This window comes from Sinohyriopsis cumingii, chromosome 1, assembly GCF_028554795.1.
Source record: "Sinohyriopsis cumingii isolate HCF-2022 chromosome 1, ASM2855479v2, whole genome shotgun sequence".
In the NCBI taxonomy this organism is placed as follows: Eukaryota; Metazoa; Mollusca; class Bivalvia; order Unionida; family Unionidae; genus Sinohyriopsis; species Sinohyriopsis cumingii.
In genome coordinates this window covers 181,152,308-181,180,029 of record NC_142961.1, presented here as the reverse complement: position 1 = coordinate 181,180,029, position 27,722 = coordinate 181,152,308, and the positions used below count along the sequence as shown (strand labels likewise).

At 36.1% G+C, this 27,722-nt stretch overlaps 1 protein-coding gene across 1 annotated transcript in view; it reads left to right on the top strand.

The window, feature by feature from the left end:
- Positions 1–26,209, top strand: part of LOC149808492 (uncharacterized) — a 41,164-nt gene extending 14,955 nt beyond the window's left edge. The window contains exons 5-10 of the mRNA XM_089969745.1: positions 4,853–5,008; positions 7,068–7,197; positions 18,358–18,485; positions 18,912–18,989; positions 24,750–24,920; positions 25,703–26,209. Coding sequence (XP_089825871.1) covers positions 4,853–5,008; positions 7,068–7,197; positions 18,358–18,485; positions 18,912–18,989; positions 24,750–24,920; positions 25,703–26,209 — 1,170 coding nt within the window. The remainder of the gene's footprint in view (positions 1–4,852; positions 5,009–7,067; positions 7,198–18,357; positions 18,486–18,911; positions 18,990–24,749; positions 24,921–25,702) is intronic.
- Positions 26,210–27,722: the final 1,513 nt, after the last annotated feature.

Genomic DNA, 27,722 nt, shown 5'->3' with positions numbered 1-27,722 from the left:
TTCATTTTCTAGAAAATTGAGAGATTACTACAGTTCAATTGCTATTTTAGTACAACAATTAAAACATTCTTTGTTTCGTTTTACTAATTTCCTTGTAAGATCAAGAAGATCTGTTACGAGTCTATAAGCGTAGTTGTATGCTATATCGCGTTAAAGTTCATGAAACTTAAATTCAGGTGGAAAGAAAGTACATGTCGCTTTCTTATAAACATCACTAATTTCATCTGCAAACATTATGTATCTTGCTACACTAATACTGCCATCAAATTTAGTTTTGATATAATCGTACAGACATTTCACGTGGCTCAGTTTGTTGTATTCCTAATCAGGTAGCTGTTTAGATCTTTATAGTTCGATGTCAATTTCGGCATATAAATCAAAATGTTCTCGGTTTTCACTGGAAGTCTTTTATAAATCATCTTGACAACATTTTTAACAAATCAGTAAGCGCCAGGAAGCGCCCTGATTACATCTCCAGGACGTCTTCCATGTACCAACCCGCTGGAAATTTAGCCAGGGCATCCTCTACAACTTTGCTGGCGATCAGTAATTTTTCTACATCATAATGAAACACATTTAACATTATTGCTTTTTCTAAATTTTTATATAAGTTACTTTATTTTGCTCATGGTATCTCTTTCTTGCCATAGCTTGGTTCGCAAACAACACGTCATTTTAAATATTTTCCGGGACTAGATGTCAACTAGTGCAAACGATGATGTTCATGACGTTTGAAATATCTCTTGGCTGGTTGGCAATATCAGTGATCTTATATTCGTATTTTCTGTACAGATCTTTCATCAGGAAGACTATCAGTTCTCTTTCGGTAGATTCACTCAAATCGATATCATCGTTATCATCACCAAATATTCCTACGACACCAAATGCGACCAGATATTTTATATATCAGCCGAAGTCTCTATTATGAAAATTTCTGTGGTAATCAGGGCAGAATGCTAATTGCTTTAGCGAAAACTTTTGAAAAGGTGTCGAGTACGATTCCGTATGAAACGACAACAGAGACTTCCAAACCTAATAATATCTGCGGATGATAATATGTTTCAATTTGTAAATGTCTCTTGGAAAAGGACTCTTGAATTCCAAAAGAAGAATTTATTGGCGTTTTTCATGTGACCGTCTCGACCGTATCTAGACCCCAGTTAACCTCAATACAAATATCTCCACCAAAGACTTTTTTGGCATGTGGAGATTTCTATGTATGTTTTGATGACCGGCTAAAATGATATCCCTACAGACATGGTTACGTTGCTGCGGTAATCTCTTCCCTGAGCTTTCTTTTGAGCTATGTTACCAGGAGTAGCTGGCGGACATACTCCAAGAACCGTAACAAATTCTCAGTCACCAATAGTAGTCGACATCACTTTTTAGCACTCTGCTCACCTAAGCTTGACTTTGTGTGCATTTGCATATCCTGCTGAGGTCTGTGTTATAATGCACTGTTATTTAAATGGCTAACAAAAAACTTTAACTTTCAATGAGTGCATATTTATGTAATCTACTATGTAGTCAACACAAAAATGCTCACCTCTTATTAGTAGTATATGAAAGCGGGGCTACTGGGCACATTGATATAGTGGACATTAACCCATCGACCTTATCGTTTATCATAAACGTGCAGGCAATTATTTAAGGCACTGGACTTGTGATCCCGGTTCCCTATGTCGTCAGCAAATGCCCTCAGAAACGTCTTCATTGCATTTAAAGTGCTATAACAAGCAAACATCATAGCGCCCTTACTTTAGTAAACGCCCTCCGAAAAGACTTCGTTGCATTTAAAGTTCTCTGACAAGCAAACATCTTCGTGCCATTATTTCAGCATGTGCTCTCTGAAAAGACTTCATTGCATTTAAAGTTCCCGGACAAGCAAACATCATCGTGCCTTACTTTAGCAAGTGTCCTCACAGAAGCCTTTATTCCAATTAAAGTGCTCTGACGAGCAAAGAACACCGTGCCATTCCCGTAGCTCTATTGACAATACTCGTTCGGCATATCAGAATATATGTTTAGGATCAACTACTAAACAAAACAGATTATCTTCCATCAGTGGTTTGGAAGCCTCATTAATTTTCATGACGGTGTATAAGGAACAGACAACTATTTTCACTTCCATATATAAATATAATCTTCAATATCGCTTGTAAGTGTGAAATATTTCGAAACGGTATTAAATTTGTTTGGTCTTTTAAACTCTTCTGTATCAGAAGAGTGTATACATCGTAGATGTTGCCAAGGAGACTTTTCTCATTAACATAGAAATCAAAGAAGTTAGAAACGTGACGGGAGAAAAGGATAAAAGAATGTATTGGATAGTATGGAAAACAGACGATTAAACGAAACACGTACCATCTTTGCACAACGCTTTAATTACAAATGCGTCACAGTTACTGTCATGAAAAATAAGTTTCAGAAATTGCCCTTGGTGCAAAATACATAAATGTATTTGACGGGCTCTTTACATTGTTACGGGCAGCATGACGAATTGGTGACCAGAAGGGTGCGGCTTTTGAATTCAGCCGAGACCAAGTGCCATTAAGCACCAACCAATAATTTTGTATGCGACAAGCAAAAGTGTCAATTAAACCATGTTGTTAAATAAATCGTAAAATACCAATTAGTGGAATGAGATTTTTAAGATAAAAATAGAACAGAATAAAACCTTATATTTCGTTCAATCTCATACCTGCACAACAAATTTACTTTTCCAATGTTCGTGGTTAATAGGTAAGCAATTAAACGTTATCGCTGACAAAGTTCATATCCCTGGAGGCGCATTGAATAATAATTGCAATGCCAGTAGCTGGTACAGGAAAGTAACATTTCCATTGGTCAGAATGTTACCACGTGATCAAAATGAATTGCGTTCATTTCTGTATGAACTGAAAGGAGAACTACTTTTCCACTGCTATAAATAGAGTCACGTGTACAGCATAAGATAAACACTGCCAGGGAAGGCAGACACGAAGTAAGCATTAAAGGAGAACAACATTCTTACATTTAAAAAATAAATAATTGAATACATTTGGCATCCATTGGTTGAAGGGCTGGTATTATGATGACCTTACTACGATCAAGCAAGACAATTTCAAGTGCTATATATAGCTACGTAACAGAAAAACCCCAACATGTATTACTACGCTCAATTAAGATTTCTGTTTTTTAATGATGCAAATAAAACAACATAACGAATAATTGAAATTTCAATTATAAGAGTTTAACGTTGTTTATTCTGAGTTTATCGTGGTATAAACCGTCAGTTGCCGACTCACACAGCTTACATAACGCCCTTCGGGCGTTATTTGCTGTGTGAATCTGCAACTGACAGTTTATACCACGATGAACTCAGAGAAAAAACAACGTTAAACTCTTACTTAAATTAATGAGTTTCAAAACAATTTTTTTCTCAAAAGCTGGTTAAAAGAAGATAATTGCAATGCCAGTAGCTGGTACAGGAAAGTAACATTTCCATTGGTCAAAATGTTACCATGTGATCAAAACGAATTGAGTTCATTTCTGTATGAACTGTAAGGAGAACTACTTTTCCACTGCTATAAATAGAGTCACGTGTACAGCATAAGATAAATACCGCCAGTTAAGGCAGACATGAAGTAAGCATTAAAGAAAAACAACATTCTAAAAAACAAACAAAAAATAATTGAAAAAATTTGGCTTCCATTGGTTGAAGGACTGGTATTATGATGACTTTATTGCGACCAAGCTGGACATCCCAAAATGCTATAAATAGCTACGTAACAGAAAAACCACAAACATGTATTACTACGCTCAATTAAGATTTCTGTTTTTTAATGATGCAAACAAAATAACATAACAAATAATTAAAATTTCAATTATAAGAGTTTAACGTCATTTTATCGGGCGTTATTTGCCGTGTGAGTCGGCAACTGACAGTTTATACCACGACGAACTCAGAAAAAACAACGTTAAACTCTTACTTGATGAAGTGTGACAGGAAACATTTTGGCATTAAAGCCTTTCAGATCTGTACGAAAGATTTCCATCCGCCATCAAATATTGCTAGAACAAAATAACTTTCAACGACCTCTTTCTAAAAAATTTAGGCGAAATGTTAACTAAATATGAGCATTCTGGAATATAAACCATTACATTTTGTACTAATGATGGCAGTCCACCTTTCAATACGGCCATCGTTATTAACAGTAAAAAAAACCGTTAAACGACTTTTCCTAAAACAATCCCATTAAACAGATTATGAGCACATAAAGCATTGATAATAAAGCGCACGTCTTAAAAGAGTTTTGAAATGCAAGCTCCATTGCTTCTGTGTGCGTCATACCCATCCCCAATGTCCCTGTGTTCTCTTCTCTGCCCTCATCACGCTTTTTGATATTTTACCTCCAGATCGACAAACTGCCATATTATGTTGTTTTCTCAAATTAAAAAAAAACACAGAATAAGGTTGTACGCGAATGATTTTTGTCTAAATTTCAGTGAAATCATGTTATTGTAATATAATCATCAATAACACGCTCTTTAGCTAAGAAAAAATGTAGTTAAGTTTTGTAAAGAACCTTATGGTAAAACATGTTCCATCTCACCCATCATTTAACATTCTGAAATTAGACACAATGTTGTTATATTCATTCTTTCAAGCTTCTTATATCAGTGAAACTTTCTGCTACCTATGCAATTTTTGTAATCACAGATATTGAAAATAATTTTATAAAAAGAAATTTAAAATCATTTGTCACTTGGGAAAATTGAAATTAAACGTATGCACCCAGTTTCATTGATGTATGTTCTAACTCAACTACATCATAGAAATAAACAGAACTATATTTATATGTTACTTAAGGAGGAAATGAAAAGATCGAGGTACGGTAACCGGATATATCCAGCGGACCTGGTTCTTGAGCTTCCGGTCGCCGCCGGAAACGTCACCAGCTTCATGCTGAACAACCAATACATCTACAAATACGAACTTCCAGCTGACTTTGACAGACATTTTGAGGTAGGATATTAGCGCCCTTGTTTTGGCATAAGAAAAGGAATTTTGGATATGAAATTATTAAACCAAAATATTATCTATAAAATAAGATATGACGGGGTAGAACAACACATCAAGATCTCCATTTTTTTTATAAATTTTAAAATGAAATTCGCTTTGAAATGCGTATTTTATATATCTTTTTGTTCTCATTTTATAGAACTGCTGACCTCGATTTTATGTGATTTGATAAACTGTCCAAATGCATTCAAACATCGTTCAACCTGCAGTAGGAACATGCCGGAACTGCGTGTATCTTGTTTAACAAATGAAAGCATGTGCATATGACACATGATCATGCTATTCAGTACGGGCGATTCGACCGAGATGACTTATTCTTGGCAGAAACATCCCATAGTGTCTTTTTTATGCATTAGCTCACAATGGAACATTTTTGGACTGGTGCACGTAAGTCCATAAATGTATCATATTGCGTTAAGCATGATTTATTTCGCCATGAGTACTTTAAGAGTATGATCGAGTCCTTCGCCATTTTTCCGGCGAATTTTCCTATTATTACGCCGTTACACTCCATCGAAGTATTTTTGACACGGAAATACGCGTTTGGTTTTGGGTGATGACAAAAGTAAATACGCATGCGTACTTGCGTGCGTGCATGCATTCATGCAGGAGGAAACTTAAAACTTTCGTATAAACATGTTCAAATCTACTTGAGTGAATCGCAATTTTTGAAAGATTGATAAATATGGCTACTTCTTTTTGCACTTAAATATTGCAAATTCTCGTATAACGTCTTATTCTCAAGACAATGAGGTGCAGTGGTTTAGTGATTAAGGCGTTGGACTCGTGTCAATAAGGGTGTAAGTTCGATTCCAACATTGCATTAACCTGAATCGAATACCATGGTGTGTCATTTAGTAATGGAGTTTACATACATCGGCACCAAATAAACTATAAAGTGTTGCTGCACCGCAAGAAAACTAAGATATATATATATATATATATATATATATATATATATATATATATATATATATATATATATATATATATATATATATATATATATATATATTCTGCCAAGAATAGGTCATCTCGGTCGAATCACCCGTACTAAATAACTTGATCATGTGTCATATGCACATGCTTTCATTTGTTATATATATATATATATATATATATATATATATATATATATATATATATATATATATATATATATATATATATATATATATATACACACACATAGATAGATATATACATATATATGTACATATACATAGATATATATGTACATATACATAGATATATACATATATATACATATACATATATATATATATACATATATATATATATACAATATACATATATATATACTTATAAATGCATATATATATATATATATATATATATATATATATATATATATATATATATATATATATATCGAGAGCACTCGTACCGTGAAAATACTATATATTCTAAGAACATAGAAGAATTACGATTTTTTATTGACACTAAAAGCACTAAGATAGAGAAAATTGTAGTAGTTTCAGGGTGTAACAATTCTCGTTAATAATGTTATTATATTATGGACGTTTTGCCAGTTAAATTCTTCCGCTAAGGTCTGTGCTGCCTGGCAATGAGAAAATGAAGATCAGAATGTGCTGTGTGTATGTAAGTAAGCTTAAAATATGTAAAGTGATACATATTGTGTGTGGACCTAAGTGTCATGTCAGACATCATATTCACGTCCCTAATTTAAAGCATCCAAGCGTCTTTCAGGTTTAAATAAAGTTCTATAACATCGTCAGCTAGCAGATTTCTCCTCTTTGGTGTTTCTAATAGGTAGAATGAGCACCACTTCGGAGGACTAATACCACGATGATGAAATAAAGAGGGCGGTAGCGGCTGTTGTACTGGTCCCAGATACGTTTTATTTTCTTGGTGCGGGTTTGGAAATTGTAATCCTGAAGATATTTCTGATTTCTTTATTAAAGAATGAGTAATGTAAACAAAGGTTGATAAATACAGATTTTTGTTTTATGTTCGACAGATTTTAGTATCATACTGGATGGCCAATCGCTATTCAATGGTGGCTACTGAAGACTACTTCCGGTACAACGGACTTCTTGCAGAACAGAAACTAGCAGGAGTCACTCGAAACGCATATGATACATTTTCAGGTATAGAAATAATCCTGAGCTTTGTCAACGGAAAAATGCCAGACATACACGAATCTTGTGATATATTTTATAGCCATCATGGATTCCGTTCATCTGGCCTTCCTTTATTTTTGACTTCTTTTTGCCCCCTCGCCATAGCTACCCCTCTATATGTCTCTCTGTTTGATTTTCCGTCTAATAAGACATACATTTATCAGGATTTTTTTCAATCGGAGCTAATGTATTTTTCCATTCATCTATGCTGTATTGCATCACTTAATATCCAAAATAACAAATTAACCAGAGAACTGATTATCGAATAAAACTCATGTCTAGTGAAGCGTTCGGGTTGTTGAAACAGTGGATGTGTCGATGTATGGATGGAATATTTAATCAAAACTAGTGACTTGGTCAACAACACATGTTGGATTTTAATTTTAATTTGTTTTTCTCCATCTGTTCACTCTTTCTTAATGAGATATTATCTTAGTAGTCATGTGATCTTAGTAGCACGTTTCTATAGGCTTTGCATGCTTTTCAATCGTAGTGTCACGTGTCGATAGGCTAAATGGCACATGGGCGCTTGGAGTAAATGACATAAGGCAAAGTGTGTGTGTGTGTGTGTGTGTGTGTGTGTGTGTGTGCTTGGGATTTTTAACGTAGCTTTAACAATTTTTCAGTCATATTTCTACAATGTCTGCAGTACGACAGTTTATAGTGATGTCTAGCACTGGGGCATCATGCCGCAGTCATGTAGCATGATGTACCACCCAGTCACATTATCCTGATACCAGGCCGGCCAGTCCAAACACTAACCTCTTAATGCTGAGCGTCAAGCGAGGCAGCAGTTAGTACCATTTTTGTAAGTCTTTGTTATGACTCGGCCGGGGATATAAGGCAAATTACATATAGACGTATGGAGTAATGGACATAAAGCAAAATCACACATAGGCACACTGAGTAATAAACATAATATCACACATACATGTAAGGAGTAATGGACATAAGGAAAATCGCACATAGACTAGTAATGAACACGCGGCTAAATCGCACATGGGCGCATAGAGTAACGGACATAAGGAAAACTCGCATATAGACGCACGGTGTAATGAACATAAGGCAGAATCTCACTTAAGTGTAGGTAGTACTTCTTTGTACAGGAGCTAAAATACATATTGTTTTACTGTCACAATTTCGGTTTAAAGCCACTGAGTGAGCAAACACAGTCAACTCTTGATTTTGCGCTTTTTTTTTTACACATGTGAACATACGTGGATAGTTATGGAAAGATATCTTTAAAATGAGTAAAATCAAATTTCATATAGTCAGACCGTTCCATTTAATATAAACCAAAGTTTATAACCTTAATCCTTGGTGTACCTAACTCAGTCCTGTTTGTACGATTGTATCTTCATTACATGCAATGCAAAAGAATGCGTACGTGTCTATGTCTTTTCTGGTAATAAATATATGAAATTCTGGGAGATATAATAACACCTGAATGGTTATGCAGAAAGGGTTTATATGATAACAGCAGAACACAATATACGCTTGTTTAAATTTCTCGTTTTCTAATTTTGTTTGGGTAAGACTTACCGACCAATATTTCCATACCGAATAAAAACACTTGATCTTATGCTGCATACAAGATCAATTGATTTTAGCAGAGGATAAATTAACCTTACATTTTTCGTTGTGACTCGATGATTAGCAAAGATCATGATTAGACTAATTTTGTTTATAAACTATACTTTCGATTTAACGGAAGTAGCATGAAGTATGAGATATTCACACAATCCTTGCCCATGAACTATGCTCCTGATATCATATTTTATCATGATATAATGTTTTAGTTTATCGAACATGGGTATTTTGTCTGAAATCAAAATGCAATAAATAAAATAATCAGACTAAGCGTAATCGTCGGACAAAATATACCTTCGCCCGATCTAACCAGAAAGGGTGTCATAACCTACTTTATAACGATATCTATATGAATGTAGACAAAGATGTATGATAACCTATTTTATAACGATATCAGTATGAATGCGAGACGAAGATATGATGACCTAATGTATGACGATATCAGTATCATGTGAGACACGTTATACTTGTCACACACGAGTTCAGTAAGACATCAACGTAATTTATCGCTGCACGATAACAAAAATAAAGTAGTGACAACACACCCTACGTAAGCCGCCAGCCAACATTATCAAGGCAAGCGGAGAAGGGGCCAACCAGGAAACACCTGGCGACGCGACCTTGAGGTGGACATCACTAAGATGAGTCACACCTGGAGTCAGCTCAAGGGGATGGCACAGGACAGAAGCCTCTGGCGATCTTTTGTGGGCGACCTATACCTCGGCAGGGGTGACGGGCAAAACTGAACAGATACTGACTGACGGTCTAGATACCGACTGACAGACTAGATACTGACTGACAGTCTAGATACTGACTGACGGTCTAGATACTGACTGACAGCCTAGATACTGACTGACAGTCTAGATCTTGACTGATGGTCTAGATACTGACTGACGGTCTAGATATACATTTCTTTTAGCTCAGCACAACATCTTGAGATTATCATCTATCCAGTAGAGAACATCGACTCATTAAGACTAAAATATCCATTCTTAAATAATGATACAGCAAGTATGAACACTCGTTATATCAGAACATGAACATTTAAACCTTAGAAACATTAACGTCTTAGATTTTACCGATTTATTATGCTGATTAGGAGAAATTGAACTAGACTCTGCAGATAATATTTGCCTAGAAGTTTTCGAGCACAAGCTTTTTGTGTGTAATTATGCGTTTCTTCGACGGAACGTTTTGGAAAATTGACTTATCCATTCAAATATCCAACCATCCAACTACACTGGTCAACAGTGAAATCATTACTGACTTGAAAAGGCCCTAATCTGTAGTATTTTGGTGTGCCGAACACGAATATAACCGTGAAAAATTTGTATTGGCTCTCGTTTTGAAGATATTCATATACCTCATTTTCTATGTTTCACTGTGTAAATTTCTCCAGTAGGACTGCAGCAACATCCGGAATAATGATGTAACATTGCATAATACCATCATGCTCACATCATCCACAGTTGATTGCATCATTTTCTGATGCAATGCAATACTAATGCCATGCGGCTGCTGAAGTAAGTTGACGTCAGCAGTGTACTATACATGTGTAGGCCTATTATACTAATGCCAGGCGGCTGCTGAAGCTGACGTAAGCAGTGTACTATATAAAGCCCAATCAGATAGGTTCAGCATTTAAAATATTTTAGACGTTGTGCGAGACAGTTCAAGCTACTGTTACATAAAACTTATTATTTTATCCATTTACGTACAATAAAGAACAGTAATGCCTCGAAAGTGTGTTAATACCGCGGACAATTTTTGCTATATTTGTGGGGAAGTGACATTTGCCAACCAGAAGAAAAGTATCAATTCTCAAGTGAAGAAGGCATATCATCTTTACTTCGGATGCAAGGTTGGTGACCAAGACAAGCCTTGGGCTCCGCATATATGCTGTGCTACATGTACAACACAGCTTTCACAGTGGTTGAATTGCAAAAGGTCATCAATGCCGTTTGCAGTCCCAATGGTGTGGAGAGAGCCAAGCAACCACCTAAATGACTGTTACTTCTGCTTGGTTCCTCCTCTTTCCGGCGGAATAACGAAGCGAAAGAAGTCGAGAATAGTCTACCCAAACATTCCGTCTGCATTGAGACCAGTTCCACATGGTGAGGGACTTCCTATTCCAGAACCTCCAGCAGAATATTCTCTTGATTCATCTGACGAAGACAAAGGTGAGTCGACCTGTTCTTCTCCTGGTCCATCAGCATGCAGTGATCCAGATTTTCACTGTGGTGCATCATCAACCCCACACAGAATAACACAGGAAGAACTAAATGACCTGATTCGTGATTTGGACTTATCAAAGAACAAGGCAGAATTGCTAGGATCAAGACTCCAACAATGGAATCTTCTAGAAGAAGATGTCACAATTACTGCATATCGAAAGCGCCACCAGCAATTGGAGCCTTTCTTCAGAAAGGAAAGTAATCTGATATTCTGTTCCGATATTGAGGGCCTCATGAATGCTTTAAAAATCACTCATGACCCACAAGAATGGAGACTATTTGTGGACTCTTCGAAACTGAGTCTCAAGGCTGTGCTTTTGCACAATGGAAACATTCTTCCATCTATTCCAGTAGCGTATGCTGTCCACATGAAAGAGACATACGATAACTTAAGGCAGCTACTGAATTCCATTGAGTATAACAAGTACAGCTGGCACCTCTGTGGTGATTTGAAGGTAGTTGCCCTTTTATTGGGACTGCAGCAAGGATATACAAAATACATGTGTTTCTTATGCGAGTGGGATAGCCGAGCAAGGGAAATGCACTACATGAGGAAGGAATGGACTCACAGGCAGAATGTAGCCATTGGAGAGAAGAATATCCAACACCCAGCTCTGGTTGAGGCTCAGAAAATCTTGCTACCACCCCTTCACATCAAACTAGGTTTGATGAAGAACTTCGTGAAAGCCATTGACCGGACTTTGCCAGCATTCCGATACCTGCATGAAAAATTCCCTCGACTCAGCGAAGCAAAGATTAAAGAGGGAGTTTTTGTGGGTCCTCAGATTCGAGAGCTTTTCAAAGATGACCGGTTCAACAACTTGCTGGAAGGTGACGCGAAACAAGCATGGAATGCTTTTCGCCTAGTTTCTACAAACTTCCTCGGAAATGTTAGGGCAGAAAACTATAAGGAACTAGTAGAAGACATGTTGATGAAGTATAAGAAACTTGGCTGCAATATGTCTCTAAAGATTCACTTCCTTCATTCCCATTTGGATTTCTTTCCTAGCAACTGTGGTATTGTTAGTGATGAACACGGCGAACGTTTTCATCAAGATATCGCAACAATGGAACAAAGATACCAGGGAAAATGGTCCACTACAATGCTGGCTGACTACTGCTGGACACTCCTCAGAGATGCTCCCGAACAGCTGTACAAGAGACAGGCGAAGAAATCTAAGATGTAGTCAATGACTTGATTTTTTATAGGTAGGCTATTACAGTTGACCTTTTACTATTGGAATGCATTTCGTTATGTAAACATTAATTTCTTGCAGATTACAAAAAAACTAGAGCCAATTTTGCAATTTGACTGTCATATTCGTGTTCAGCACATAAAAATTGATAAGAATTGACTAATTTTATTTCAGTAACATGACTTTTGTAAAAATTTGTTGTCCAGTGCTATCTATTTATTCAGCTCAAGTCGGAATTAGGCAAAATGCAGGTTTATTGACAACAGGCAAAACCTATAAACGCATGCTAGTTGGAAAACAAACAAAGCCTATAGACGCATGCTACTAAGATTGGACAAAAAGTATTTAGACACATGCTAATATGATTGGACAACAAGCAAAGCCTTAGACACAATCTACTATGATTGGACAGCAGGCCAAGCCTTGAAACACATGATGCTATGATTGGGTAACAAACAAGGCCCATTGACTGATGCTGGTAAGATTGGACTACAGACAAAGTATATAGACACATGCTACTATGACTGGACAGCAGGCCAAGCCTATAGGCACATGATGCTATGATTGGACAACACACAAGGCCCGTGGACCCATGCTACTAAGATTGGACAACAGACAAAGTCTATAGACACATGCTACTATGACTGGACAGCAGCCCAAGCCTATAGACGCATGATGCTATGATTGGACGACAAACAAGGCCCATGGACCCATGCTACTAAGAATGGACAACAGACAAAGTCTATAGACACATGCTACTATGACTGGACAGCAGATAAAGCCAATAGATATATGTGATATGATTGAACAACAGAAAAAGTCTCTAAGCAATTGTTTTTGGGACTAGATGACAGGCAAAGCATATAGGCACATGCTAGTAAGACTGGACAATATAACAAGCCTATAGACACATACCAATATGATTGGACAACGGGCAAAACATATTGTTATGTATGCCAATGTTTCTAACTCCTTGTACAAGATTTTGTCTAATTTTTGAAATTTTTTATTCATGAATGTAAATTGTAGTGGTTATATATAGCTGGATTTGTTGTATCTGCATGAGGTCTATTTTAAGATATTAAAGAACGTAGAATTGCATAGGATCTATGAATAGATGCATATGTACGACTTGACAGTTACTAGTAATATAATTATTAGTTAATATGTTTACGAAAGTCGTCCTTTTTCCCACTGAACCAGTCCTTCGGGTGGTATCTTAGAAGAATTAAGTAAATTCCCATTTGATGGTGTAAAACATGAATTCTTTCACGATGTTGAAAATTTGCGACTTGTCACGTAGGCAGTAGTAATAATATGCGTGTTTTAGCTTTTTCACCTTGATATAAGTTGCTCGGACTGGGCGGTTTTCTTATTCTTATTTCTTGTGTTCTTGTTGTAACATCAAGTTTGCAGACGTGTTTTATGTTGTATTTAGATATTATTTCAGAGGAAAAACATTTTTTTGGACTGTTCATTAGAAAGAGAAAGTGCTCATTGGACTATAATATTAATTTGGAACTATTGTGAATTATTCAAATGAGTTTTGAACAATGCCATTTTGACAATGTCGCGATAATTGGTCGGACCAGTATATTTCCGGTTCTGAAATTTATACGGAGCGTCTCATTATTTTGGACTTAAATAATACTTTTTCATGATTATTTGGGATTCACTACGTTCTACTGTAAGTTCCTCCGCATTTTAATTTATAACTTTGATAATAAAATTTTTTGTTAAGTTTTACAAAACCTGTTGATTTCGCTTCTCCCTGTTACTTAGTTTATGACCATAGATTCATTACAATATATAGACACATGCTACTAAGACTGGACAACATCATCATCATCATCATCATCAGTCTCATGACCTAGTGTGGTCGTTGAGGCACTGTGCTGCTGAACATCTGACCAGTTCCCTCCACTTGTTTCGATCATGTGCCAATACCTGTGTCTCCGCAAGACTTTTCCTGGTCCATTCTGTGATGTTGTCAGTCCACTTTTTTCTCTGTCTACCTCTCCTTCTGCCACTGTGGACGCTGCCCTGCAGGACTGTTTTGGATAGACTGTTGGCTCTAGTGACATGGCCATACCATTTCAGCTTTCTCTTTTTGACGGTGGTGAGGAGGTCCTCATATTGGCCCACTTTGCGCCGGATGGTGTTACGCACTTCTTCATTTGTGATGTGGTCCATGTAAGAGATGCCAAGGATGGTTCTGTAGCATCTCATTTCAAGTGACTGGATTCTTCGTTGTAATTCTGCTGTCAGGGTCCATGCCTCACATGAGTACAAAAAGACTGAGATGACTAGAGCTCGCAATAGTCTGATTTTAGTTTTCAGACAGATATTCTTGTCTCTCCAGATGGTCTTAGCTTTGACATAGCTGCCATTGTTTGTGCTGCTCTTGACAAAATTTCTGCTCTTGATCCCTCTTCAGTGATTATGGAACCAATATATTTGAACTGGCTCACTGTTTCCAGTTCATGTCCTCTGACTTTAATCTTGGCTGAGATTTGTTTGCCACTATTTGTCATCAGTTTTGTCTTCTCAGCGCTTATCTCCATGTCAAATCTGGAAGATGTTTCATCCAGGTTTTTCACTTAGTTGGCTAGCTCGTCTTCACTGCCTGCCAGCCCATCAATGTCGTCTGCAAAGCGGCGGTTGGTGATGTTACGTCCTCCAATGCTGACTGTCCCACAGTGGTTTTCCAGGGCTTCGCTCATGATGCGCTCTAAGTAGATGTTGAAAAGCGTGGGTGACAGGAGACAGCCTTGACGCACTCCCACTGTTGTCTGGAACCAGCCGCCACCCCCCCACCCCCATCACCTTGGGCAATTACTGCACTGATAGCCTTGGCGTACAGCTGATTGATGGTATTGGTTAACTTTTTACCCATGTTATACTTCTTCATTGTGGCCCACAATGCCTCATGCCACACTATGTCAAAGGTCTTTTTGAAATCTATGAACACATGATAGATGTCTTGTTGGTGTTGCGAGTACTTTTCGCACAGAACACTGAGATTGAGTATTTGTTCTGTTGTGCTTCTTCCACTCCGGAACCCGGCCTGTTCTTCAGCGATTATTTCTTCTGCTTGTGGTTTCAGTCTGTTCAAGATGATCTTCAGCATTACCTTACTAGCATGGCTGATCAAAATAATAGTTCTGTAATTTTGGCACAGCTGGAGATTGCCTTTTTTGGGAAGTGTTATAATCAGTGACTGGGTCCATTGTGTTAGCCATTCACCTGTCTGCCAGATCTTGTTGCAGATTTTTGTTAGTAGCTCTTTCACTGATTCTCCCCCATTCTTGATAAGTTCAGCTGGGATGTTGTCTACTCCAGCTGCCTTTCCATTCTTCAGTGCTCTTATTGCTGACTCCACCTCTTCTTTGAGAATGGGGAAGTCATCATCATTTGAGGAGTCTGGAACTTCAAGCACCTCTGGGTCTCCTGTGGACTGACGGTTGTAGAGTTCTTTGCAATACTCAGTCCATCTTTCTGCAATGTCACTCGCTTCTGTGAGGCATTTTCCATTTTTGTCTTGAATGGTACTGACTCTTGGTTGTTTCTGTCTGGTGAAGTCTTTCACAATTGGAATGCCTTTTTGCTGTTATTCTTTATCAGACTGTTCTCCATTTCTGTGCACTTTTGTCCAATCCAATTTTCCTTTGCTTTGCTCAAGTTTTTTTTCTGATATTCTTGTTTATTTCTCGATACTTCAATGCCCGTGTTGTGTGTCTGGTGTTTTTTAGTTCTCTTCGGGCATCACACAACTTCAGACTGCTGACTGGACAACAGGCAAAGCTTTATGTTCAATATTCCGTGCGCCTATGTGAAATATTTCCTCATGCCCATTACTCTGTTAGCCTATGTGAGATTTTGCCTGAGTTGTGTGCCTTTGTTGTAGTCTTATGCGACTTCTTGTTGTTTTCATAAACTGTTAATAACACAAAATATTGGTTTTCTACAACAATCGGTACAAGTCTCACATACGTGAAAGGAAATAATGCAACTCAGCCGAACAGGTTCCAATAGTGTAATAATTGATGATTGACAATAACAATAAAATTAAAGAAGAAAGAAAGGAATATAGAAGATACGAAATAAATCAAGTATGAACAGCACATATTCGATATTGAGCAGAACGAAACATTATCTGACAGGCATTCTTAGACAAACATGCAAAGTAATTTATGAATAAGGTTTAGTTTGGATCTCCAATCCATAACAATAATAAAATCGCACTATCAATAACTTGAAAACTCTTTATAATTCATTATAAGCTATTCAGCTTCTGGAGGGAACTTATTATGAAATAAAATTTATACAGAGTCCTTGGTAATGGCGGTCATTAATGTAACTTAACGTGACATATGTTGAAATGCTAATAAATGTTATGGCTGTTAAATCAAACCATTGTTGACAACAATTAAAGGACTTCCAATGTATTTAATTGATAATAAAATTGAAACTGCATTTGTTAGTTTGCAATTCGGGATGATTGTATTATGGACAAAATTTATTACCCCAATGAATGGATACGAAGTGTACTTGAAGGTGAAAATTTATTACTTATTGATGAATGTTGGCAAAGAAACTGTGGCAATTGAAAGAAGAAAAAGTGAAATAAGCGCCGACACGTCGATTTAATTATGAGTTGCACACTTGTAATGTTTGCTAGAACCAATTCACATCTTAAAATTTGTTACGATGAATAGTTTGTTTCTTTGGCTGTGTTAGGCCAGAGTATTTTATTTTTTGTTTCTTTTATTTCAGTTTAGCTTGGTATACACGTGCAAATCTTTATTAATTTAATAAGTGTAATTGTTGGCTTAGCTAGATTCTGGTATGACAGGTGAATTTGTTTTAGTTGTTGGCTTAGCTAGATTCTAGTATGAAAAGTGAGTTTGTTTTAGTTGTTGGCTTAGCTAGATTCTAGTATGACAGTTGAATTTGTTTTAGTTGTTGGTTTAGCTAGATTCTAGTATGACAGGTGAGTTTGTTCAGTTGTTGGTTTATATAGATTCTAGTACGACGTGTGAGTTTGTTCAGTTGTTGGTTTAGATAGATTCTAGTACGACATGTGAGTGTTCAGTTGTTGGTTTAGATAGATACTAGTATGACAGGTGAGTTTGTTCAGTTGTTGGTTTAGATAGATTCTAGTACGACAGGTGAATTTGTTCAGTTGTTGGATTAGCTAGATTATAGTATGACAGGTGAGTTTGTTCAGATGTTGGTTTAGATAGATTTAAGTATTACCCACTGGATTTTGTTTAGTTGGTCTTTAATGACATATCAAAAAATGAAAGTATATACCGTGCTGAGGAAAAAGAAATAAAGTACATCGCCCAGAGACAAGCATTCACTGCCTACATGCCCTGGTGTTGGTAAATTTTGAACCCGTATCACAGCGGCTTCACTGTCAGATTTTCGTATCGACCTAAGATCCAATTGTGTCTTCGGTTTTTATTTCTATCTTATAAGAACTATTTCTTTGCTTACAACATTTTATAATTTAAGTTTTCTGTTTGAATGTTTACTTTCAGTCATATACATTTTTATGTGTAACATAATTACCTTGTCACATCAGCAACTACCTAACCTGTTATTTACCTGTTATTTATTTATCTTCTTGTCCTAGTTGTTAGAGCGTCCGCCTCAGATGCGGGAGGTCGTCGGTTCGATCCCCGGCCGAGTCATACCAAAGACTTACAAAAATGGTACTAACAGCTGCCTCGCTTGGCGCTCAGCATTAAGAGGTTAGTGTTAGGACTGGTCAGCCTGGTGTCAGGATAATGTGGCTGGGTGGGACATCATGCTACATGTCTGCGGCATGATGCCCCAGTGCTAGACATCACTATAAACTGTCACACTGCAGTCATCGTAGTGATATGACAGAAACATTGTTAAAAATCCAAATCACACACACACACACACACACACACACACAGACACACAAACACACACCATCATGCCAACTTTCCTCACTGTGCCCACCTATCTATCAACCAATCTACGTACCTGCCTACCACTCCATCTTCCTACTCGCGTGGAAATAATGTTTACTTTTCCTGAATAGAACTATTTGTTTTCTTGTAATATTTCAGGTCAATACTACGGAACAAAGCTCCGTTACATCGCTATAGAGGTTAACACGACTATGAACATATATACAATGAGTTATACAGAGGGACTGCCAGTCTATCGGAAATGGGAGAATTTCATGCATGAACAGGTTTGATTTTTTGTATATAAAAAACCTAAGTGAGCTATTACGGAATTAACCATTACGGAATGAGCCATTACTGAATTAGCCATTAGGGAATCACGGAATTAGCAATTACGGAATTAGACATTACGGATTGTAGAAGAGATAATATCACGAAGTAATGCAAAATGATGAAAACCATTAAGGAGATGAGGAAATGTAATGATAATAAGAGGAGTAAACGTGATTACAAATAATCAGATAACAATAAAAAGTCGTTTCCTTTTAAATCTTCATGTTCCTAACTAAAATCAAGCGAATATAAAATAAATATCAGACCTTATGTACAAATAAGTTTGAACGGATTTATTGATTTTAAAAATGTCTCATGAAAATGCTAAGACAAAACCTTTTCTTCCATATCGAGCCATCAACGAAATTTTCCTTTCACAGCTAGCACACATGCCGTCGTCACTACAGAATGGTTTCCAAGTGACGAAAGACCTTTGGCACTGGCTACATGTTCAGGAGGTTAGTGATTTCGTTTTCACATTCCTAGTGATATGAAACAGTAGTATGATATTTGCAGGTTCTGGGCCGGTTAATTAAGTTTTGATAAATTTATTCGATTTTGTTAGTAATTCTTTTCAAAATATTTAGTCAAAAACATATTTTAAAATGGATTTTAAATAAAAAATCTTGAGCCTTATTAAGCTATTTTTTTAAAAAAAATATTAAGTCATTTTCCTCAGGCTATAAAATCACAAAATCATTTCTCATCCAGTTTTTATAATTTCACTTAATTGGTATTGATTTTGGTAAGACCTTTTTGTACAAGGCCACTGGTCGCCTGAATTTTACTAAAAAGGTCGAGAACACTGGTAGTCAAAATAGTTGTTATTACAACAAATCCAAGGGCAAATTCAGTAGTTGTTATAACAGCAAATCGAAGGTCTCGGGTGGCAACATTCTACTAAAACGACAGAGGCCACCGGTCACCTAAATTTTGCGACTCGGATCACTAAACCCGCATATCCATGCTAACGACCTATTTATAACAAGTTCACGCTACACAAAGTCACCGTATATCCTCAAATTTTATATAGATAAAGTCATGAAATTCAAATTTATTAAAAGAGAAAACCCAAGCAGACAACTATTACACTTGTCCTGCAACCAGTTTTAGTGTAGGAGTTGATACAGGAATATTTAGTGAGATGATGTTGTTATTGTTGTTGTGGGGTTTAACGCCATTTTTCAACACACGATAGGCTATGCATGGCGGCCAGTATTAATGGTGGAGGAAGAACCCGGGAATATATGCCAATTTTATTCATAAGCCATGAAAATTTTATTACTACACTCTAAAAGTGGATAGTGATGATTCAGGCACAGTCTGATATGAAATTTGGCAAAATTAGTTAAACTGGGACTGTATGATATCCAATAACCCGGCATAAAATAGGTTATAGGAATGTATATCCTGTAGATGGGTTAACAACATCACTATTTAAGTTTCACATGTCTTTACGCATACTAAAGCATCTGTTTGAATAATAAATATCATTACGATATGATCAAGCATTTCATCCATCAAACAACAGCATGGATCTTAAACATTTTTAAAAAATTTGTATAACTTGAATATCCCATTTGTCATGACTGGAGATATCAAAAGAAAGAATGGCTGGACATGGCACTTCTTAAAAAATAGAGAAGAACACGACGGTCGATGAAATAAACGCACATGAAACATTTGAACCAGACAAATTGTGGAAAAAAGTGACGTGGGTATGCAGTGCCGGATTACCAAAAAGGCAGAGTAGACACCGGCCTATGGGCCCCACGCCTTTTAGGGGCCCCGCGACAACGGATCCAAAACAATATTGATAAAACGTATGAGATAATTTGCGAGGGTGGGGGCGTGTGGGTCCAAGACTTCGACTGCCTATGGGCTCCACAGGGTTTAATCCGGCACTGTAGGTATGATACATTCCTGAGTAATATAACTCACAACATCAGGAGAAAAAGAAATGGGATGGACGTATATCTTTCTACGTGTTAGCAACAAATGAAGGGATAGAGCGTCTAAATCATAGTATTATATCATGCGATTGTAGTTGGTCATGTACATACTAAACATTCAGTTGCTGAGTCTGGATTTAATTTTCAAAGCACCGTAAATTATGTCTGAATATTTGATTTCAGGTGAAGAATGTTTTCACACAGATAAACACATTACATTATAATTACAAATGCATGTATCAGATTCAAAAGTTAGATAAAATATTTTGTTGGTGTTGATTGTGAAGTTTCGTATTTTCATTGATGAGGTGATGAAAGTGAATAATATTGGAGATAATAACAATGTATTAAAGGAATCATATTTATTTATAATACAACTAATTTCTGATGTAAACATCGAGGTGGCAGAAGACGATAAACTATCTGTAATAATTCATCAACAGACAGACAATGCACACGATACAAGTAATATTAATCATGTACACATACAACAAATTGTTGTTGTTATGGCGTTTTAACGCCATTTTTCAGCACACGATAGGCAATGCATGGCTGTCAGTATTAATGGTGGAGGAAGAACCCTGGAAAACCCCGGGAAGAACCACCGACCCACGAGAAGCTACTGGCAAGCTTTCTCACATACCCACAGATACAACAAATACTATCTCTAATAATATATATCAATACAGATATATTTATTATTATGTCTATGCTTGCTGGATTTGGATCCAATTTGTTTTTTAATGAGATTAACTAGCTAGTTAATATGATTAATATATAATTCTTATTTTTATTACAAATAAACCATATAGTACAATTACAAAGACGAAGTCAATTAATGAAAGGAAATTAAAATGGTATTTTCAACTAATAAATACCTTTTTTCCGTTCGATGTTAAAAGCCGGCTTATTATACAACCAAAAATACCAGACCATACTGCCGCTGCCTTTTTTGTTTATCTAAGTTGAACAAATATTCAGCCATTTATTTTGTTGAATTTACCAATGAATCCGTAATCGCCGCTTCCCTAAGCTCCACTGCCAGCACCCGCATCGCCGACTCCAGTGCGAAAATCTCATCGTCGCCGTCAGGATCTCTGCCGCTGACTGGTAATCGGTTTTCAAAAGTTGCTATGGCTAGGACAAGAATTGTACTACAATACTAATAGCTGTAGAAGCAGTAGCAACTGTTAAACCTATTTCTTTCAAACACACATTTTTATCTTTTACTTGATGGTGACTTTTTTGTAAGTTTTGACTCGGCGTATTAATATTTTCTATAAATTATTTTTATTTTTGTTAAATATCAAACTTTAACTGTGTAATAAATCATTTAATTTTTCTTTGCTACTTGGATCTTGTTTATTGACAAGATCAGTTTTACTTTCTTGATATTGTTATCAAGCCCGTCAAGAATGTTTTAATTGATATTTTGGAAAGTGCGGCATCAACAGCAGACACGTATCCAATTACGTCTCTTTCTTCTTCATCTTGATTTGTATACAATCTATGAGAATTTCTTTCACTAGTAAAAGACTTTTCTGACAGTGGTGAATTTGGTTTTTAGAATCAATATTCCTCATTTAAAACCGACGTATATCTGCTATTAACATGTAACAAATCTGCTTCAGCAACACTTATATTGTCTTTAAATGTAGTCATTTTTATTGGTGTATCTATTTCTGCCCTAATTCATATCTTTCATGTTTTTTCAAACTATTTATTTTAAAAGGTCACTTTCGCCATTTTCAATAGCAGTATAGTTAGATGAGAAAAATTGATGCCGGATATTAACTGTAAAAAGTTGAATTTCGGATTTGCAAACTTATTCGCAATGCAAAATATTTTATTTATAATTTTGAAATGAGGTTTATATAAGTTATAATCTTCAGTTATCTTAAAATCATGCTTGAAGTCTTCTTTGTATTATTGATCAATGACTTCTTGATGCGATGCTTTGGTAATACCACTAGTAGTGCCAGGTGTAGGATCACGCGTATTGGCTGCATAAGGAGTACAGTACTCATCAGGCTGTGTAGGAAGTTCTTCACGAGGTTGTTTAACAATATTAGACCATGTAAATAAATCAAAATCAACTTGAAAGATATTATGTTTCCTAGAATCTCAACAAAATATATAAACTCTCAGATGAAGAAGAAGTAACAAAAGCCACAAACAGGAATTAAAAATTAGTATGGTAAATATAACATTACAAAGAAATAAGTTTAAACATTTAAACAACAAGGAGCTGGATAAAATTGATTTAAAATATAGCACGAAAGCATATAAAATTTGTGTATATCCTAGATCAGTTAAAGAAAGGAAATGATTTTCAGATACAATAATACTAGGACTAACATCTTTGAGGAGTAAATTTCTTCCACATGCTAACATAAACGAATTATGGAAAAAGTTCAAAGAAGACTAATTTACAGATAACACAATTGGATACTCTACTGGAGTTTTATCTTCTTGGTTTTAATAAATATTACTACATCGATTGCTAGTTTGACAACTTTTAACTAAAAACGAAATTAAAGAAAGAAAAAGTAACTGGATGAATCAAAATATTACAATGTAATATAATAAAAGAATCAAAACATATTTTTGAACAATATTAATTTTTTATTTTATTTAGATGAGTTAGTGATAATATTCCTGATTTCGTAACGTCATCATTTGATATTGCAAGATTTACTATCATTAAATCACTGATATCGCAATATTAATCGGAGAAGCAGTTGCTAATGCTTTAGAATTCACAGCAAATATTTTTCTGTTTAGGTTATTTGATAAAGATGACTGTAAAACAGAAACGAGACGAAAAGGAACTGCACCTAAAATTTGTTCAATGAACGCAGAATAAAGACATATCACTATATTAATGAAAATTTAAGGAAGCAGTATTTATTTATTTAGTAGTAAAATAAATTTGGATAAAGCTTTTTGATTTATTTTGTTCGTCCAATCCAGACGACACTTCAGAAAAACCTAGGGAACCGGAACAGATCGTGCAGTATTAATCAAAATAAAAAATAAAAAAAATCGTTGAAATGTTCCCATGCAAATGCAGTAACCTATAAGTACCGTATATACTGTTGTCTATGTCCCTAAAACTGTATAAATAGTGGACTTGCTAATAATTACATAGTGATTCTTTTTTCGAACAGCGTTTTGGGGATAGGCACTGTCATTTTATCCAATAATTTCGGAATGCCACTGTTAGAAAAGGTATGTGGCCTGTGGCAACAAGATTTGTAAAATTATGGAGACCAATGTGCTTGGTCCTTTTAGGTAATATTTTAACGACCATTGGCCTCAGGTCTTCTTTTTTTTGTTTGCTATAACAAATATTTTTGCTACCAATCGACTCGGTTTTTATTATTATAAGAACTATTTTGGCGATTAGTGTCTTCAATTCCCTTGTTATAACAACGTTGTCCTCTGTATTTTAAATAAGATTTATATGACCAATTGCATCGGTTGTAGTTGCTATAACAACTATTTTGGTAATAAGTTGCCTCGCTTAAATATCTAACCAAAATCTAAACAAGTTAGCTAAAGTGAAAATAAATGGATAAAAGTGATTTGAAACGTGGTTTGGTATAATATTTATGATAAGCATATCAAGTGGTGAGAAACACTGAGAGTCTTAAAAATTGGTTTAAAAAAATTTGATGAAAAATCCACTGAAAATACGTTTTATATGAAATTTGTACAAAACGTTAATAATAAAAAAAGCAACACTATATGTCACAAATTAGATAGCCAGTCTTAGGTTCGCAAATACCCTTCTGCTTGAAACTAAATTACTCAATGCGGGATTCGGATACAGAACTGTTGTGTCATTGTCTATTGCTTATTAATGATAGAATTTTGTAGTGACTCTAAATGTTGCATGTTTTAAGTATCGTACTGTACTGTTGAGACATACGTTTGTTGAAACTATGTCAACGTCGTAAGGTATAAGCAGCGTGGTTACGGTAATTAGGAATTCTTATGGATCAATAGCACTTATCTAGGTCAAAGTTTTCTAGGTCCCTATAATTGTCCCCTTTTAGGATCTCTGTACACGCCTGTGCAACGATTCTGGTCCCTTCCTCTCGCTTAGGTGCCTTATGATAATTTTCTTTTGCGTGCACTCGCGTGCACTACTCCTGCGTGGCAAATTGCAGATCTCCAGCATCATAAAACAACTCACATGAACTAACCCATCCAATAGGAAATAACTCAATTCTTCTGTCTTCTTATATTCATTTTAACCAGACTTTGGCAACATCAGCTGTGACAGGGATACTTGTCGGGATATTCACGATGTGGCCCGTGCTGATTTTGATGTCCTGCAACTACATCATCGGTTCTATCGCCACCTTCATCATCGGCCTCGTCACGGCCACCGTGGTAGGAATGATTCCGCTGTTAGGATGGAGGCTTGGGGTAGGTTGATATTGGGTTCTTTCTGGCGAAAGTTAAGACTGACTCGTACGTGATCGACACAAACTTGAATTTAACCTTGTAAAAGAGGCTGATGGTAGAACTACAAGGAATAATTAATAAGTTGTTCACTATGCGGAAAACCGAATGTGTGACGTTTCAAATATGTGTTCGTTTACCTTTTGTCTTAGTTCCAAATGCATTAACGTAACACATATCCTATTTTGAATTCAAAGCCCGTTTATTTCCAAACTTGCATGATAAACATTTGAATTGTACCTGGAGGGTTAACATCTTGTCGCACGTAAACATTAAATTATCACCCTTTTAAAGGAAACAATCGTATGCATGTCATAAAATAAATCGGAACGTGATATTAAGTAGGGTCCCTTTGTTATTCCACACAAAACTTATGACGTGAGATCTAGGTCAGATGTTTTACAACGGTGTTTTGATCCTGGATTTTACACAAAGGCGCTGACTTTACTTTTTTATTTGCAGGTCCTCGAGTCCATCAATCTGTGTATAGTTAGTTGTAGGACTGTCTCTTGATTACATATTTATTTATTTGCAGGTCCTCGAGTTCATCAATCTGTGTATAGTTGTAGGACTGTCTGTTGATTACATATTTATTTATTTGCAGGTCCTCGAGTCCATCAATCTGTGTATAGTTAGTTGTTGGACTGTCTCTTGATTACATATTTATTTATTTGCAGGTCCTCGAGTTCATCAATCTGTGTATAGTTGTAGGACTGTCTGTTGATTACATATTTATTTATTTGCAGGTCCTCGAGTCCATCAATTTGTGTATAGTTGTAGGACTTTCTGTTGATTACATTGTGCATCTAGCTGAAGCATACCAAATGTCGAGTAAAGATCGAAAAGCGGACCGGGTGCGGGACATGCTGGAGTACATTGGCTTATCTATAGTATCCGGGGCCATTAGTACAATCGGAGCAGCCATTTTTATGCTATTCGCACAAATCAAATTTTTCTTCGCATTCGGCGTATTCATTATTCTTACCGTTGGGACCTCTTTGATATTTTCTCTGTTTGGGTTCACTGCTGTCATGTCCTTGTGTGGACCGCAGAAGACGACAGGGTCATTAATTGAACTGGTAAAATGCTTGTTCAAGCGGTACTGCGGACGTTTCTGTGATGTCAGGGTCAATGGAAAAGAAAAATTGAATCTATGTTGCTGCTCTCACCGTTGCAAAATTCATAATCAAGAGGACGTGGTCACTAATAGTTCCAGCAGACCTCAGGAGGCAAACACATCCTCACCTCAATAGACAGATTCTTCCTGATATTAACACAGCATATGTTAGTTTTCCATCTAGTATTGCAAGTAAACAAAAACCTCTGCAACCATTTGTTTACTCGCAGTTTGACATTATTTTGTTCTCAAATGACAGAAATCTTCTTACTGGGCTTGCAGGAATGTTCAGGTAAACGATTGGATTTTCTGCGAACGAATGTGTTCTGAATTATAGCTCGACATATATGTGTCTATCTCTCTCTGTATATTGCTTTACCTCCTCACGGTAATTTTTAAAGCATGCGCGTCTGCGCGTATTGGTAGAACAAGTAAAAACGTTTATAATTGATAGAAAATTTGTGAACAACAGTAAGGTTGAATTTTGGACACGACAAAAACAGGTTAAAAACTTAGAACATAAAATTAGGGTTTGTTCCATCTTCCAAACACAAATATCGTAATACATCCTTGGTACAGACAATTGAGTTTTTTAAAAAATGATCGATGGCCCAGCACACAGTATAACGCTGAACCATTTTAAATTTTGCAAAGATTTTCTTTGGTATGTAAATCCCATATAGAGCAGGAACAGTTTAACTATGGAAGAACAGGGGCTGTATTTTATTTTTCTACAGTTTTATTGCTTGTCGTCTGTATATTTCTTCTGAGAAAACCAGTACCAATGTGTGCTTTATGTGACAATTTGATATAAAGTGGAGTTTCATTACCGATTACTGGGTAAGATCACCCTTAGACATTTGACAAATAAATCTGACTCTAGTCTCTGACCATCGAGGATCTATGGAGCTTTAATAAGGGATCAAGAGCAAGCAGATTCAAAATTTGCATATCCTATCTTGGTCCAGAAATTGGGAGTGTGTATGTGTTTCTGCGCAGTGTATTGCCCTCTTTATGGTGTAATGTGAATCAGATGGCAGTGTCGTCAGGGAAGCGTCTGACCTGATTTCCTCAGGTAGGTCATTTATAAAAACAAAAGGATGGGACCAGTTATTTTTCTACATGGAAAGCACAGTGTCTCGGGCACTGATCCTGATTCCTCGTCAACAACGACAACCTCCAGGTTCCTACTATGCACAAGGCATTGACGCTGACACCGTTTTAGTGCAATTTGTAAATTAACTGTACATGATTGATTATGTTTGTAAACAATCCGTTTACGAAAATCTAATAATATTAGAATGGTTTCTGTTTCTGTGCTGGGATTTCTGGCTAGATCTCCTAGTCGTCTACTAGCAATGCAATTATGGTCACTCGGGAGCACCTTTCTCTAAATCTATGTCGTAGATTATATATATATATATATATATATATATATATATATATATATATATATATATATATATATATATATATATATATATATATATATATATATATGGTTCTTTTGGTCCAGATGCACTATTTAAACTGGATTTAATAATGTGATCTTCAACCTTGAATAATTATACGGGTCAGATTATCCACCTGATAGATAACAGCAGATATACCTCTCCTGGAGTTCACATAGATAGTTAAATCTATCATCA